Genomic DNA, 15,071 nt, shown 5'->3' with positions numbered 1-15,071 from the left:
ACTCGTTTGCGAGAAAATGACGATTTACCTCTATGGCGAGGACCAGCTGTAAAGAAAAAGCCGTCATTTCTCTAATGCGCGCGCGCTAATCACGCGTGAAATTATGCGCAGTAGGGATGCGCAATGCAATACTGGGGAATAACCTTAAACAGGGGCTATTTTTGTCTCCACTTCACAACGAATGAACACACAGCTAATAGGCAAATAAGTTTATTTGGGAAGGGCCTGGCAAGAACAACCCAAACAAGCTCAAACCCATGATGCACCGGCCTGGAGCCCAGGCCGCGTTATGTTCCGTGCCGGCAAAATAGTTATTTCGGCCTTCTTCGCAAGCTCATTTGCCAGAAATAACATATTTTCTCAGCTTCCTTGTAAAAATAATCGCATAATAGCGTGGGTGAAACTCTTCTTGAACGAAAAGCTAAGGAATGCAGGAATCCAGAGCCTTACAAAACGTTATAGTAACTGAAAATATGGAGCTGAGAAAAAAATTGTTTTTTGATTATTAAACCATCACATACCATGCAAACATATCCAGAATTAACCACCACTTCACTACGACCTGAATTGCCTGAAGGAGAATACTACACATCTGTGTAAGTACGCATCTTCGTGCATGCGGAAACAAGGGATGGATAGCAGGATTCAACAGAATTAACAATTATTCCACGAGCGCGCGTCGGATATGAGATGAAAGATCGCCAGAGGCGCGTACAAGCACGACTGGAATATCTGTTAGTTTTAAAAACGCCCCCAACATATCGAGAACTAAAGCAAATAAAAATAAAAACGCCCCCACCACAAATAACGCGTACGCTTACCAAATTTTCAGAGCTAAGCCAATGATTGATCCAGTTTTTAATAATCACCATTAACAATAGAACAATGACGGCAGTAAGGATATCTTTCAGTACCATTTCTGGAAACCTCGAGTCAATTCAACAGATAAAAATCCTCACATAAGTGTTCCTTGTAGAAACTTTCACTTTTCATTTCGTTGAGAATTCGGCAAATATTCACTAATTGCTATCATCCTATTAACAATACGAGAGCAACAGATTACCGTATCGGGAGCATCCCTACCAAGCATTCGAACGGCTTCCAATTCGAAATTAGAAATCAGGCGAGTACTTAGCTCTCTTTTACGCCAGCTCTTCCACCAGACTATATGTTGCTTAGCAACGTCTTGATGGCAAAAGGGGGCTCTAACAAGACGAATGGAGTTGATTTTCTTTTCGGAGAACAGAGATAACCAGATGAAAGAGTACACTGTAACTAGCTACTGCAGAAACACTGATTATATAAATTCACTGAAACTTGACAAAACGTACCACGCTTCAACACTGAAGAAAAAAATCCTTATGAACGTGTCATCCCTCCCCACATAAAGAACTAGATTGTATTGTTTCGTTTTCATTCATTCATTCATTAGATTTTTCTTGAAGCCTATAAGCCCATAACGTAAAAACGGTTGAGGAAATAGTCAATGACGGAAGCAAAAGGAAGTCACTTTGTTACAAATAGAGCGAGTTGCTTTTATCTTTCCGTGAAACACAACGATTAGAATAGCTCAGACATATCGCCGTACACAGGACGAAATTTCTTCGCTAACCTTGGGTGACTAGATCACAGTTTGGTGTCTAAATAAGATTAACAAAGTAAGGGAGACAAACGTACAAACAACGCACTGCCGAGAGTGATTAATAATAAGGGCGCTTTGCAGGCCCTGGAAATGGGACCGGCGGTGGCCCAGGTCTTTTCAGAGGAAAGTGCATTCGTTCACTTTCAAAGTCTCCTACGGAGTGACGCCTTCTACCCGGCGGCCCGTAACCGTGAAATCTATCAAATTCAGGGGGGGCTTCTCGGAATCCTTCGTAAGTCCTAGGCGACCTTCCTGGGTTTTCGAATGAAGTCCACATGGAAGGATCGTCCTCGCGAAAGTCCGCTCGTTTGGGGTCACCACGAGGTGATACTGGCGGTCCTCTCCAGTCAGGAGGAGGAGGGCCCGGATGATCATGGGGAAAGTCCCACGGTCCTCTTCGATGATCAAAGAAAGGTTCCCTCCGGTGTTCTTCCCAACGCTCAAACTCTCTTCTCCGCTGTACATCATCCATCACTCCAGGATAAGAAGCACGGTGAGGCGGAGGGCCGTCACCTCTAGGAACTTGTTCATGAGGTGATTGTCGAGGATCAGGCTGGTGAATCGGAGCTCCTTCAATTGGGGGTCTTTTTATCCCTGGTGGGCCATCAACGAAAGCCTCCTCGTTATTACGAGGCTTCCCCGCATGTACGTCTTCCAATGGCATGTCAGGGGGATTGGTGGGGGCTGTTGTTTCAATATAATGATGCTCCGGATGAACATTTGAAGTGTCTGGAGGCCTTCGAAGAGGACCATCTCTGAAAGCACCTCTAGGGGAATGACCGCAGGATGGCTGTTCAGGAGGTATCCGCCTAGGCATCTCCGGCGGACCTTCATGTCTTTCAACCGGTGGACCAGCATTATCTCTGGACTGTTGGAAATGAGGACCATGAGCATCTTGGAAAGGTAATCTAGGCCCAAATGGTGGCATTCCACGGGGTGACATGTCCAACGGTCGGTCAAAAGGCCGCTCCTGGGGGAACCGAGGAGAACCTCCTCTAACAGGAGGACCTTGGAAATGGGTACCTGGACGGGGGAGAGGGCTTGGTGGTGTTGCCGCAGGTGTGCCGTCACTAACATTTATCCTGTTACCTTGTTGCTGATTATGTCTCGGTCCTGGCTCTGTGTCATTCCTTTCATTTTCCACTAGCCGTCCCATAGGTCTCTCCTCTGAGAAGATTGAGGTCGGGTCTGCTCTTACAGGACCCTGGTGTGGCGCATTAGTCACGGGAGCGTGGTTCATGGAATGCCTTTCAAATGCGCCATCATTTGGTCGAAATGCTTGGGATGTCTGACTAGGTACGAGGACTTCATCATCAGATTTTGCTCCCCTTTTCAAAATGCTCTTAAGTCCTGACTGTGGAAAATCTGGTTGCTCACTAGCCACATTGGAAGGATGTGGGAAATGACTTTCACTGGGTAATGGCTGGGCAGGTAAACTTGTGGCAATGACTGGAGAATTGAATTGCGATGAATTAACAACTTTTTCCTTCTCTTTCAATGTTTTTATGGAGTCACTCAGTTTTGGGAATAATGAATCAATCAAGGACAGAAGAGGTTTACTTTGTGGCTTTTCAGAATTCTGTTGCGGGGCTACCGGAGCAGCAATAGAGGAAGGAACTGGAGCAGTGATGGGGACAGACTTCGTATCGGCATCATTTGGTTGTTGCAGTTTCCTTCCTCTACTTAGTAACTGAGCCAAAATGTCTACAGCACTGACTTTCTGTCCATTGTCCTTTTTCACCAAAGCACTATCCTGCCCTGTAGCTTGGTCAGGAATGGAAGGTGTGCTGCTGGAAGATGACGGCGATTCAGATGAAGTTTTGGACACTGATTGTGTTCCGGAAAAGCCAGGTACTAGACTGGTTGTTGGGTTTTTCACCGGATTTTCAAAAAATGACTTGTTTGTCTGAAAACCAGTATTGCCATTTACATTCACATCACCGAGGGGAGCTGGAGTCGTTTCTGGTGTCTCGTCGCCTTCCGCCAAATGTAGCTCGGGGGATTCTACTGGAGATGGGGCAGACGCCTCTGAATCTGGCGATCCAACATCAAGAGCAACTTGTGGACGACTTGCATTATCTTTCATTATGTCAGTTACTGCCGCAGAGTTAGTTATGACCTGAACAGGGGCTGGAACAGTAGCTGCAGCAACTGGCAGTGGCGCTTGGCTGTGTACGAAACCATTACCAAGTGGAAATTGTTGCAAAGTTCCCATGCTGCCTGGCAGGGGTGCATTTGAACTGGGAAGTAACCCTGCTGCTCTTGGTATTGATGAAAAAGGTTGCCCTTGGCCTGTCATTTGCCCAGGACCAGGTAAAGTTCCTGATGGCTGTAATAACTGATTCTGAGCCATTCCAGGGAGAGGCTGTATTGGAGGAACTCCAGGTCTGAATTGCGGTGTATGTGCTGGAAAACGGACACCTTGTACTCCCATGAACGGATGAGTTACCATTCTAACTGGTGGACGAGGAGGGACAACTTGAGGCTGACTGGGCAATATGGAGCCTTGCATTGGCATCATGGTCCCCAGATTTGGAGTTAGAGGTCGAGCAGGGGCTACACTGGGAACAGGAGAAATCACCGGAGTAATGTCAAGCTCTTGAGTCATTGACTGTGTTGGTTGGGAATCAGAACTTCCTGTGGAGTTGGGAGTTTGATCATTGCTACTCTTGGGATCCTCGGCACTTGCCTCCTCACTTGTCTCTGACTTCTCACTGTCTGAATCATCCTCGATGTCCATATCAGCAACTTCAATGTTGTCCACAGTTGGATCAACAGCTTTAGCCTCATCTGAAGTAGCTTGTTGCGCTTGTGTTGGAGTTGATGGTGCTGATCCTTCTGCGACATCAGGAAGACCTGATGTGAGGAATGAAGCTTGCGGTGCTGACACAGGCCCAGTTTTTGCTTTCTCTGCTTCCTTCTGCGCAAGCCTGTTCACCTTGCCGTCAACCTTTTTCTTTAGGGAAGTAAGGCGATTCCCAAAGGTCTTGTAAGCCTACGAATGCACAAAAAGACAACACACTATTAGTTCCTTACAACAAAGAAACATCTTGCAAATAAACCTCTACTGTCTGTTTCCTGACTTACGGTCAGCATGCAAAGAACAGTCACCGTTGATAGCCCAGGACTAGCAGATTTTGCAAAAAGTGGCTGTTGTAGAAAGGTTGCCGTTAGTGGTTCGACTGTAGCTTTACAAATATATCAAGACACGTTTTGGTCAGGAGACAGACACAAGCAAATACATATGACACAGAACACACAGTGAGTGCTAGAGCTGTTCTATAAGGTAATTCTTCAGTGAATCCACTAAAGAGAAAAAGATCTCATGTCACAATGTATGGAGCACCATAAAGACTAAAAGATCAGCCACATCACTTTCTTTTTTAGCACTACAGTTACATGTACAGCCTGTGAATGCAGACGTATTTCCAGCTGCCACTTGGTAACGCTGAACCAAGTGACGGCCGGAAGAAATATGTCTTTGTTTGCAGGCTAGTACATGTAAGATTGGTAAGCACATAAGCACTAACTAGTCATTGATTTTGCATGCTAACAGTGGGCTTTGCTGCTGTATATTGACCTTCTAAAATTCAGGGTATGGCTTGTCTGCAAGCATTCACAGTATACCCAAAAAGTAGGCTGCCTTCCCTTCAGACAGACATGAACAAAAGCCCTGTGACATAGCACTTACATGAACTATCACTTTCACTTCTCCATATGAAACATCACAGAAAGCCTCCCCATCTTCCAGAACTTTGATCATGTTTCTCCTCTCTTCCTGTTCACGCCTCAATGTTTCCAAAAACTCTTCAAGCGTGGCAGTAGCCAATTCATACTCTTCACAAAATTTCCCACCACCAGTGCGATCTAACAAGAACAGATGGAAAACATACATTATTAAAGTTAACTTTGTTTACAAATTATTAGTTTTAATTTGCGATACCAACAAAGCCATTTTAATAGTCCTGTGGTAATAGATAACACTTAATTAAGGCCCCTCCACACTGATGCATTTGCATTTGAAAATGCATACTCTTTGATGCATTTCTGCCTATCATCGACACTAAAATGCCCAAAAACACTGATGAAAATGGAGACTTTCAAAAACAGTTTTAAAAGTGGAGTCTTTGGAAAATGTATCATTTTGAAAACACTGTTTCTAGGGCAGACAGGTGATGAAAAAAGAGTCATATACTATTGCTTCCATCAACGTTTTCGGGGCTTTTAGTGTGGACAATCAGCAAAAATGCATCAAAATGTATGAGATTTCCAATAAAACTGCACTACTGTGAAAACAAAATGACAAAGCTGCTGTGGACAACAATGTTTTGCTTCATTTTTGTTGAGAAGAAAAATGATACTTTTAAAAATGCAACCCAAATTGAAGCCCAAGTAGTTGGTGGGAGAAGTCAGTATTTAGGACAAAATGTCTTGCCATAGAAACAACCCAAGGACCTTGGCCAGCACTTGAACATATACTGCTCATTCTGGAATCCACATATAATGCAGTTAAATGCAATTTAACGGAGTTAACAACAAAGAGCGCCAGTGTTGTCTGGAGTCAGTGGCGTTTCGTACATGGGCATGCGCCAGATCCCATGTGCTCTTTGACTGAAGTGTGTTTAGCGTTACAGGCGCTAGCGTGTTATTTGCGTGGCAGTTCATGGGACCTCATCTTCAAGGCTTCCTTCCGGAGTAGCGTGTGCATTATTTGTTCTTCGTTCGTCGTTTTCGAATCTTGCCGTTGTTTCTTTCGTTTGGTATGGCACATCGTCGTGCAACAAACAACAGTGTGGCCGCCATGTTGGATTCAAGTCAGCCTTCTTCTTCAGCCGATTCTCCCTCTTCGGTCGTACGTCCTCCCATTTCTTCGACTCCGGTGTCCACTCCGCCCTCCTTCGTCCTCTCTCAACAGGACCTCAGTCAAGCGTTTTCACAAGCCTTGGGGGATACGTTACCTCGCATTTTGGCGGCTTTGCAAAGTCACTCATCGAGTTCTTCGACAGCGGGAAACGCGGCGTCGGGCACGACGTCATCCGGTTCTGTGGTCATTAACCAACCACTGCCTTCTTCTGCAGGCCAGTCCTCAGGTAATTTGGTCGTTCCTCCCTTTATTTCAACATACTGCACGTTAGGCAATTCTTCTTTATCTTCGCCATCATTGTTTGGTTCTCGTGGTGCTGCGAATGGATTGCCATCTTCCAACCAGTCTTTCACGCCATTGGTCTCCTTTGGTTCTAATTCCTCCATCGCCTCTACCTCAACATCCCTGAATAGGCCGTTTGTTGTTGGCCCCGGTTATTCCCCTATCCCGGAGAAGCTGGTGACAAAAATTAGGTCTGGACAATTTGTGGATCTTGCTGACTTGCTAGCAGAGAACTTGAAAGCCCAGGAGACAGAGCCCCAAACGTACCTTGATGGCAAACTTCTCGTGAGTTCTTCCAAGAAAAGGGTGCAAGAGATCACTGATATCGTGACATGGGTTGAAGCATTCACTGTGTACTCGTGGATCTTCTGCTGTGCTCATTCTTCCAGATGGCAGGACATGACACAATACAAGCTGCTAATTCTCAAGACGTCGCGCCAGTTCCCTGGGAAGGCTTGGCTCCATTACGATGTTGCATTCTGCAAGGACGCAGCTGCTGCAGGTTTGGTGGACTGGTCTCACATGAACCATGATTTGTACAACTTCCATACTCTTTCGTCACCTCTTCCCCAGTCAAGCCAGCAGCCAACCACTTCGTCCTCAGCTTCAATTTCGGTAGCCGGTTCATCCACCTTTTGCCGATCTTGGAATGATGGCACCTGTCGCTGGACCTTTGGTCAATGCCGGTACCTCCATCGCTGTGAGAAATGTGAAGGTGATCATCCACGTGTCAACTGTCCATTTCGGGCCTCAACCTCTTCCTACCGGCGCTCCCAGTCAACTCCCCCATCCCAAAGCAAACGTCTGCGGCGTTGAAGTGGGATCCAAACCATATGTAAATAGCGTACATTCATCTTGTTCAGTTTCCTTTTCAAATTTTTTGATTCCTGTTCCTGTTAATGTTGTTGTTCCTGCACCACAAGATGCTTTTGGTAATGACATGCCCTCCGAAGTGGCACACCATGCTTTGCCCTCTTGTTCTTTGTCCATTTTGGGCGCCCCGCAGCAAGACCTGGTCCCCCCATCCAGAGTAACCCCCATAGATGCGGAGGAACTTCGGCATGAACTGTGTTCTTACCCCGACCAAACGCAAGTGGAGTACGTGATTTCAGGTCTCACAAATGGTTTTCAGCTGGGTTTTGACCCTCGGGCAGTATCTTTAAAATCGGAGAATAAAAATATGCCTTCAGCATCCCTTCAGCCTTCAGTCATCGACCAGTATCTCCTCACGGAACTCGACAAAGGCCGCGTAGCTGGCCCCTTTGCTATAGCCCCTATCCCAAACCTCCATGTGAGTCGCTTTGGAATTATCCCGAAGAAGTACCAGCCTGGAAAATGGCGGCTTATCTTGGATCTGTCTAGTCCTTTAGGCCATAGTGTCAATGATGGCATTCCAAAAGAACCCTTTTCAGTGCAGTACATGAAGGTTGATGATATCATCGATGGGATCATGCTTCACGGCAGAGGAACGCTGTTGGCAAAGTTCGATGTGGAAAGTGCTTACCGTAATGTCCCTGTCCATTCTGATGATCGTTACCTACTTGGTATGAAGTGGCGTGGGAAATATTTTATTGATATGGCGCTTCCATTTGGACCACGCTCTGCTCCTTTCATCTTCTCGTCCATTGCAGATATGCTCGAGTGGATCCTCAAACACAATTATAATGTGAATTTTCTTTTACACTACCTGGATGACTTCCATACATTGGGCCCTCCTAACTCACCTGTTTGCCAGAACAATATTGATACTTGTGTTAAGCTATTTAAAAAGTGGGGTATTCCTCTTCACCCGAACAAATTGGAGGGGCCATCCACTTGTTTAACTGTGCTCGGTATTGAGCTCAATTCTCTCTCACTTCAGGCCTGTCTGCCGCAGGATAAGTTTGATCGTATTGCTGCACTTCTGGAAGCCTGGTCCCTCAAACAACATTGCACACGGAAGGAGCTGGAATCTCTCATTGGCAATCTCCAACACGCATGTAAAGTAGTTCCTCAGGGGCGTACCTTCTTGAGACGCATGATCAATTTATTGTCAGCCTTTCGACATGATAGCCACCCAATTAGGATCAACCAAGACTTTCGCTTAGACCTCCGTTGGTGGCGAGAATTTTTCCATTCTTGGGGTGGTCTCAGTTTCCTGCTTTCCCCACAGTGGGCGACCTTGCCTGAATTTTACGTTTCCTCAGATGCTGCTGGTGCTCGGGGTTATGGTGCAATTTGTGATCATGAATGGTTTGTGGGTGAATGGTCAGCTGTTCAGCATCCCTTGGCAATTGCCTACAAAGAGTTGTTTCCGGTGGTTATTGCAGCTTCCCTATGGGGCCACCGATGGGCTTCTAAACGAGTTGAGTTCTGCTCCGACAACATGGCAGTCGTTAGTGTTTTGCGTTCGGGCACCACGAAGGATCCGAACATGATGGTTCTTCTCCGTCACTTGTCACTTGTGGCAGCCCGACATTCCTTTGCCTTTACTGCCTCTCATACGCCGGGTAAAGACAACTCGATTGCTGATGCCTTATCTCGTTTTGATTTTCAGCGTTTCCATCATCTTGCTCCTCATGCAGCTCCTGGGGCGACTCCAATTCCGTTAACGCTGCTGGCTCAGCTGCCCGTAATTTGACAGATAAATGCCAGTTCTATTTGACCAATGGCCTCGCACCTTCTACTCGCCAAGTTTATGCTTCGGCTCAACGTCAGTTCTTAGATTTTTGTAGTCAGGATACTCCCTTCGAGCCAAGTCAGCCTCTTTTACCAGCCAGTGAACAAACTCTGATGCGCTTCTGTACCCACTTAGCAGATCGTCTTCACCATTCTTCCATTAAAGTATATTTGTCTGCAGTCCGTTCTTTACACATCGACTATGGCTTCCCAGACCCAATTGTCAACCGTCTTCAACTTCAGCGTCTCTTACGAGGGATCAAACGTCATCAGGGCCCAAATCTCCCTCAGCGCCAACCAGTGACAGCCGACCTTATGTCTGTTTTGCACAAGTCTTTAGATTTTATCAACCCTGACAGTGTCATGCTATGGGCAGCCTGCTGTCTTGGCTTCTTTGGGTTTCTTAGAGCTGGTGAATTTACAACAAATGGTACCTTTGATCCATCTGTTCATTTGACCGCGGCAGATCTTCAAGTAGATTCCTCCACCAATCCCCAAAGCTTTCGAGTGTTAATCAAGTGTGCAAAGACTGATCCTTTCAGGCAGGGTTGTTTCATCTATCTTGGCCGTGGTTCCCTTCCTCTCTGTCCTGTGACTGCATTAACAAACTACCTTCATCTTCGTGGGCCAGGCACCGGACCTCTCTTTATTCACCAAGATGGCTCTCCTCTTTCTAGATCTCGGCTTTCCTCGTTTCTTCAAACCACTCTACAGGCAGCAGGTATTCCTGGAAAGTTCTCGGGTCATAGTTTTAGAATTGGAGCCGCTACAACTGCTGCCCAGAGAGGTGTTCCTTATCATCTCATTAAGACAATGGGTCGCTGGTCGAGTGATGCTTACTTGTTATATGTGCGCACACCTGTGGAAACCATCCTTTCAGTAGCTGAACGACTTGCCTAACAGGTATGGTTTTTGTCACTAATTTGCCAGTTACTGGGTGCCTACGGATTTGGGCATTTTTCTCGGGGCTCTGGCCTCCCCATCCATGAGCCCCTCTCTTCTCCGAGCTGGCTAGCGCGCTGCTCGGAGGTCCTCCGGCTTGGCGTGGGGGCTCATGGCTGGCTTGCCAGGATTTGCCAGCCATGGGAGCAGTCTCCATCTAGGAGCTGGCTGCCAATAGTGGAAGCTCCTGGATATCACAGGCACCCAGCCTCCATTTTGCGATGCAGTTGTTAAATGCAGTTAAATGCAATTTAACGGAGTTAACAACAAAGAGCGCCAGTGTTGTCTGGAGTCAGCGGCGTTTCATACATGGGCATGCGCCAGATCCCATGTGCTCTTTGACTGAAGTGTGTTTAGCGTTACAGGCGCTAGCGTGTTATTTGCGTGGCAGTTCATGGGACCTCATCTTCAAGGCTTCCTCCGTCCCCCCCATTTCCCTCCCTCTTTTCCACTGTTCACACAGTGTGACGGGTGCCTGCTCTCCCTTCTGCGTGGGGGCTCATGGCTGGCTTGCCAGGATTTGCCAGCCATGGGAGCAGTCTCCATCTAGGAGCTGGCTGCCAATAGTGGAAGCTCCTGGATATCACAGGCACCCAGCCTCCATTTTGCGATGCAGTTGTTAATATGTGATAGCCATTATCTGGTAATGAGACAGAGGTTTCACAACTCCTTTTAGCTTCAATGTATCCCAAGGTGACCCCGTTTAACTTCTTCTTTTTTATTTTTTACTTTTTTACTTCTACAAATTTGTCTTGCACACAACTGGAGCCACGCCAGGAAGAACAAATAAACAATGAACTGGACAGGCATAAATGCAAGTAAATACAACTACATAATTCAACAAACCTTTTAACTGACGTACACTTTCCAAATCTGATGCATCGATCCTCAATGAATTCAGCTGAGATTCCTTAAGGGTTAGCTCCCCTTCAAAATCCCTCAAGGCTTTCAGTGCATCTATCAGTTTTGATGGCTAAAAAAACAGAAAACAGAAACTCGAGGCATTACTGTCTAGAATGTAAAAAAAACAAAACAAAGCATCTTTCTAATAGACTCAAGAAACAAAGAGTTCAGAAAACTTTTGAATTTTAAAAACGCCCTCCAGATCACTCTTGAAGATAAAGCAAAATTGTTGCATTATAACCACCTATAGGATAACACAGTAAGTCTTAAAGATATTAAAAATTACAACTGATGCATAGCAAATTATCTTAAGTTATTCTTATTTCAGTTTTTGATAATTGACCTGGATCACTAACATCTGGAAAAGTAACACTCAGCTGTTACTTATCTGTTACTCATCTGTTACTTCCATATTCAATTTAAAAATCCCTTCTAAATATATGCTATTGATTAAATTTAACAGGTACCCAGTTCTAACAGGATCTAAAAAATATACCTTAAAATCTGCTGGGGGTAACCTCTTTTGCTTGGCTGGTTTTACTTCCTTCTCCTTTTCTTTCTCCTTCTCTTTTTCAATGGGCTTTTCCTTTGGTTTCTTGATTATAACTGCGACATCACCTGAGGCTATAACATATGAAAAACCAACATAAGTCTCACACAACACATGACTGACAGATAATTGCACTCAAACAGGTTTCCCTAACAAGTGTCTCTAATAATGATTTGTTCTATTTCATTGTGTGGCCAAACGACATGCTTCCTTTCCAACTCGTCATGATTTGATTAGTTTTATTCCAATTGTACATACACTATTTAAATAGTTGTCTTGTCATTGGTCAAACTTCTCATTCCCACATTGACAGAACTAAAATATTTAATATGTCAAAACATCTTCTAGTATCCCTCAGGCTTGTAGTTTGAGATTATTCAAACCCAAAACAGAAGTCCAAACACTATAAACAGAAAACCTTTCCACAAAGTCACAAACCTGAAATAATCAAAATTCTTACTAATCATGGGTTAGCTTAATCGGACTTTGAACAACCCAGCCCAGGTCACTACTACTACAATTATAAAGTTTGAGTCCTTCCTCATATCAGCAATACATAGCAACAAGGTAACAATGTGGGCCAATACCGTAAAATGCCGAGAAAAAGCCCTGGGCTACTATTTTTGGAGGCTTGTTTTCCAGAAGATTTATTATGAAGTGTTGAGGGGATCTAATTATCAGAAGGAATTTTGCATCTCAAAAATGTTTGGGCAATAATAGGAAGGCCGGATGATGCATGTGAAAAATTAAAGTTGTGCACAAGAATACCACATAATAAAGCCCTCTAAGCATAGCAACATAAAACACAAAACAAGTTCTACAGTCATTCCAAAGGATCTTAGCATACTCTACACAGTAAGAACATAAAATGTACACAATGTTTTCTTTACTGGAGGACAATACCAACAACGAGATGTTATAACTCTCTTAGAGATTTAAGGTGACTCCATTGGGTAATCACTGTATTGCACACCTTAGTGATGTTTTGAAAGCTACAGTGGAAACCCACATTATGGCCACCTTGTTAATACTATCGCCTCGTTATCACTGCCACTTTTTCATGTCCCAGCGAAATGCCCATACAAATTCTTATAAGAAAACCCTGTTAATGCAGCCACCCTGTTAATAAGGCCAATGGCCACATTCTAACATCCCAACCTGTATAATCCTTTATAATTTTACCCTGTTTGCACGGCCACTCGATTCAGGTATGTTCATCTTTCCATCGTTAATATTTCATACACTGATTCAAGTTTCAGTTTTATTTAAATTATATCCACATTCCTAATGCTAAGTAAAAAAACAGTTGTTTAGAGGTACAATATTATTATGATATATCTGTTAAGACAGATATATCAATTTTGACCAGTCACAAGGTTTGATCCTACCCTGTTAATACATCCCATTAGCAATTGGTTGAGAATGAAAACTATGTAGCAGTCCTGGGACATCCAGAAAATGCCTTGAACTTCGATTGTTTATGAAACTGAAGATGATAAAAGGTTTTCGAGGCTTCTCCAAGAGAAATTCAACTTGAAATGATGTGTACTGACAGGATTTTTCCAGATAAAGCACTAATTGTTTACTTTGTTAAAATTGTGCTGCTTTTCATGAGTTATGCGATTTTTTGTAAATTGTGTGATCAGATTCGATTTGAGGTTGATTGTGTGAAATCATACCATCGTGTAATATCAGAAGGCCTGTTCATACATGTCTTTAAATTTTTTGGTCTTACAGAACCCCCCAAGCCCCAGGAAATTCCAATCCCTTCTGTATGATAGTATGGATATTTCTGGAACTGCACAATTTTAAGGCAAAAAAGTAGGGGTTGTAGTAGCAGTTTCTTCATCATTTTCAAATTTATGTCCTTTTCCTTTGCACAAAAACTAGTTGGACAGATCTTCAAAAAAAAAACAGTGCCAAGTAAAGTAAAATAGTCATAAACAGTCTGCTAAATTTTATGGATTTTCCCTGATGGAAACAAGATAAAACTCACTGTTGCTTTTGCATTTTGTGTTCATGTTGACATCATAACATAGCAGAAAACCCCAATGTTTTTTGTGTGGATTTTAAAGGTCATGTGTGGTATGTTCCTGTTACCCAGTGCACATACTTTTTACAAAACTATAGACTATAGGTAGCCACCTTTCAATCTTGATGAAAGTGGCTTATATTTAGGGGGACGGGGTGGGCAACAGGGTAACATGTTATTGCTACAATTTTTTTGTCTGTGATTTGAGAGAGTATTTTCCATGGGACTACTACTACTACTACTACTACTACTTTCATGGGACTTGCTATCACAATTTTTAAGGTATGTTGAAGACAGTTTCAAGCCCAGTATGAGGCCAATAATTCAGGCAGGTCATTGGCTACTTCTGAGGTTGATAATAGTATGTGATTATTATTCCTTGTTGACACTGATATGCATATGAAAAGCTACCAATAAATTCAATCTAACAAATCACCATACCAAGTTTACTGCGGAGCGCCTCAAGGTAATCCTTTTCAAATAACTTCCTCTCTTCCCAAATCTTGATGACTCTTTCCACGTTTCCTTTGATGGTTTTCTCGCTGAAAGCAAAATTAAGAACTCATTTGAGATACTGGTTGATCTTTCAAGGCACGTGAACTGGTCGGGCAAACAAACGATTGACACAAACCTGAGAAGCTGCATAGCATCTCGCAGGATTTTGGTAAAAGCATTGCTGAATTCCTTCCCTTTTTTACGGCTATTCTGAAGAACATCGTTCGCCAAGTAAAACAGGACCAGCCGTCGATCGGCCTTTGAAGCTGAAAAGACAAAAATGTTTTACAGTCGATCCAAAGGGCAGCTGGCCGGAGAATCCGAAATTTCATCAATCAGGTAGGTTTTAATTTTAAAACCCGACACCTGATCGACAATTTTGAAATTCGTTAGCTCGATTGAAGTAAACATCAAAGTTTAGCTCTACCTTTCTTAAGCTGGTCCAACCACACAACCACCATATCTTCAGCATGCTTTTTGTGATGAATCATCCACAGCGAAACTGTTTGCACACTGTCTTGTGCGGACGACATATTTTGCAGCTTGCGTTCAAACGCTTTCCGATTGAGGAGCGCCATGTTGCTCCTGCTCAAAATGCTTGCCTCTTTCGCATGCGCTCAAACGAAATCCACTGACAAAGTTACTCGCGAAGGGACCTTCCAAAGTAGAGTACAAAGAGCTGTGCAGCAAAGATGTACCTCGT

At 44.1% G+C, this 15,071-nt stretch overlaps 2 protein-coding genes across 2 annotated transcripts; one reads left to right on the top strand and one right to left on the bottom strand.

Annotated features, from left to right (window-relative positions):
- Positions 1 to 841: 841 nt before the first annotated feature.
- Positions 842 to 15,014, bottom strand: LOC110039982 (uncharacterized). Its single transcript, XM_020745167.2, has 7 exons — positions 14,796 to 15,014; positions 14,505 to 14,634; positions 14,315 to 14,415; positions 11,788 to 11,915; positions 11,235 to 11,361; positions 5,334 to 5,509; positions 842 to 4,637 (listed from the first exon to the last, which is right to left on the bottom strand). The coding sequence occupies exons 1-7, from the start codon at positions 14,944 to 14,946 to the stop codon at positions 1,701 to 1,703; spliced, it is 3,750 nt and encodes a 1,249-aa protein (XP_020600826.2). The 5' UTR covers positions 14,947 to 15,014; the 3' UTR covers positions 842 to 1,700.
- On the top strand, positions 9,540 to 10,350 carry LOC149108415 (uncharacterized). The gene has a single exon (XM_089295242.1). The coding sequence runs from the start codon at positions 9,561 to 9,563 to the stop codon at positions 10,344 to 10,346; it is 786 nt and encodes a 261-aa protein (XP_089151368.1). The 5' UTR covers positions 9,540 to 9,560; the 3' UTR covers positions 10,347 to 10,350.
- Positions 15,015 to 15,071: the final 57 nt, after the last annotated feature.

This window comes from Orbicella faveolata, unplaced genomic scaffold, assembly GCF_042242905.1.
Source record: "Orbicella faveolata isolate gen_17 unplaced genomic scaffold, um_ofav_v1 contig_26, whole genome shotgun sequence".
Classification (NCBI taxonomy): domain Eukaryota; kingdom Metazoa; phylum Cnidaria; class Anthozoa; order Scleractinia; family Merulinidae; genus Orbicella; species Orbicella faveolata.
The sequence above is the reverse complement of the archived record's forward strand: the minus strand, read 5'-3'. Positions and strand labels throughout refer to the sequence as shown.

Coding starts and splice junctions, on each gene's coding strand:
- LOC149108415 (XM_089295242.1), top strand. CDS start 9,561: ATGCGCTTCTGTACCCACTTAGCAGATCGTCTTCACCATTCTTCCATT.
- LOC110039982 (XM_020745167.2), bottom strand. CDS start 14,946: ATGGCGCTCCTCAATCGGAAAGCGTTTGAACGCAAGCTGCAAAATATG. Junction 14,416..14,504: donor GATGCTATGCAGCTTCTCAG/GTTTGTGTCAAT, acceptor TTTTGCTTTCAG/CGAGAAAACCATCAAAGGAA. Junction 4,638..5,333: donor AAGTGAAAGTGATAGTTCAT/GTAAGTGCTATG, acceptor GTGCATTCGTAG/GCTTACAAGACCTTTGGGAA.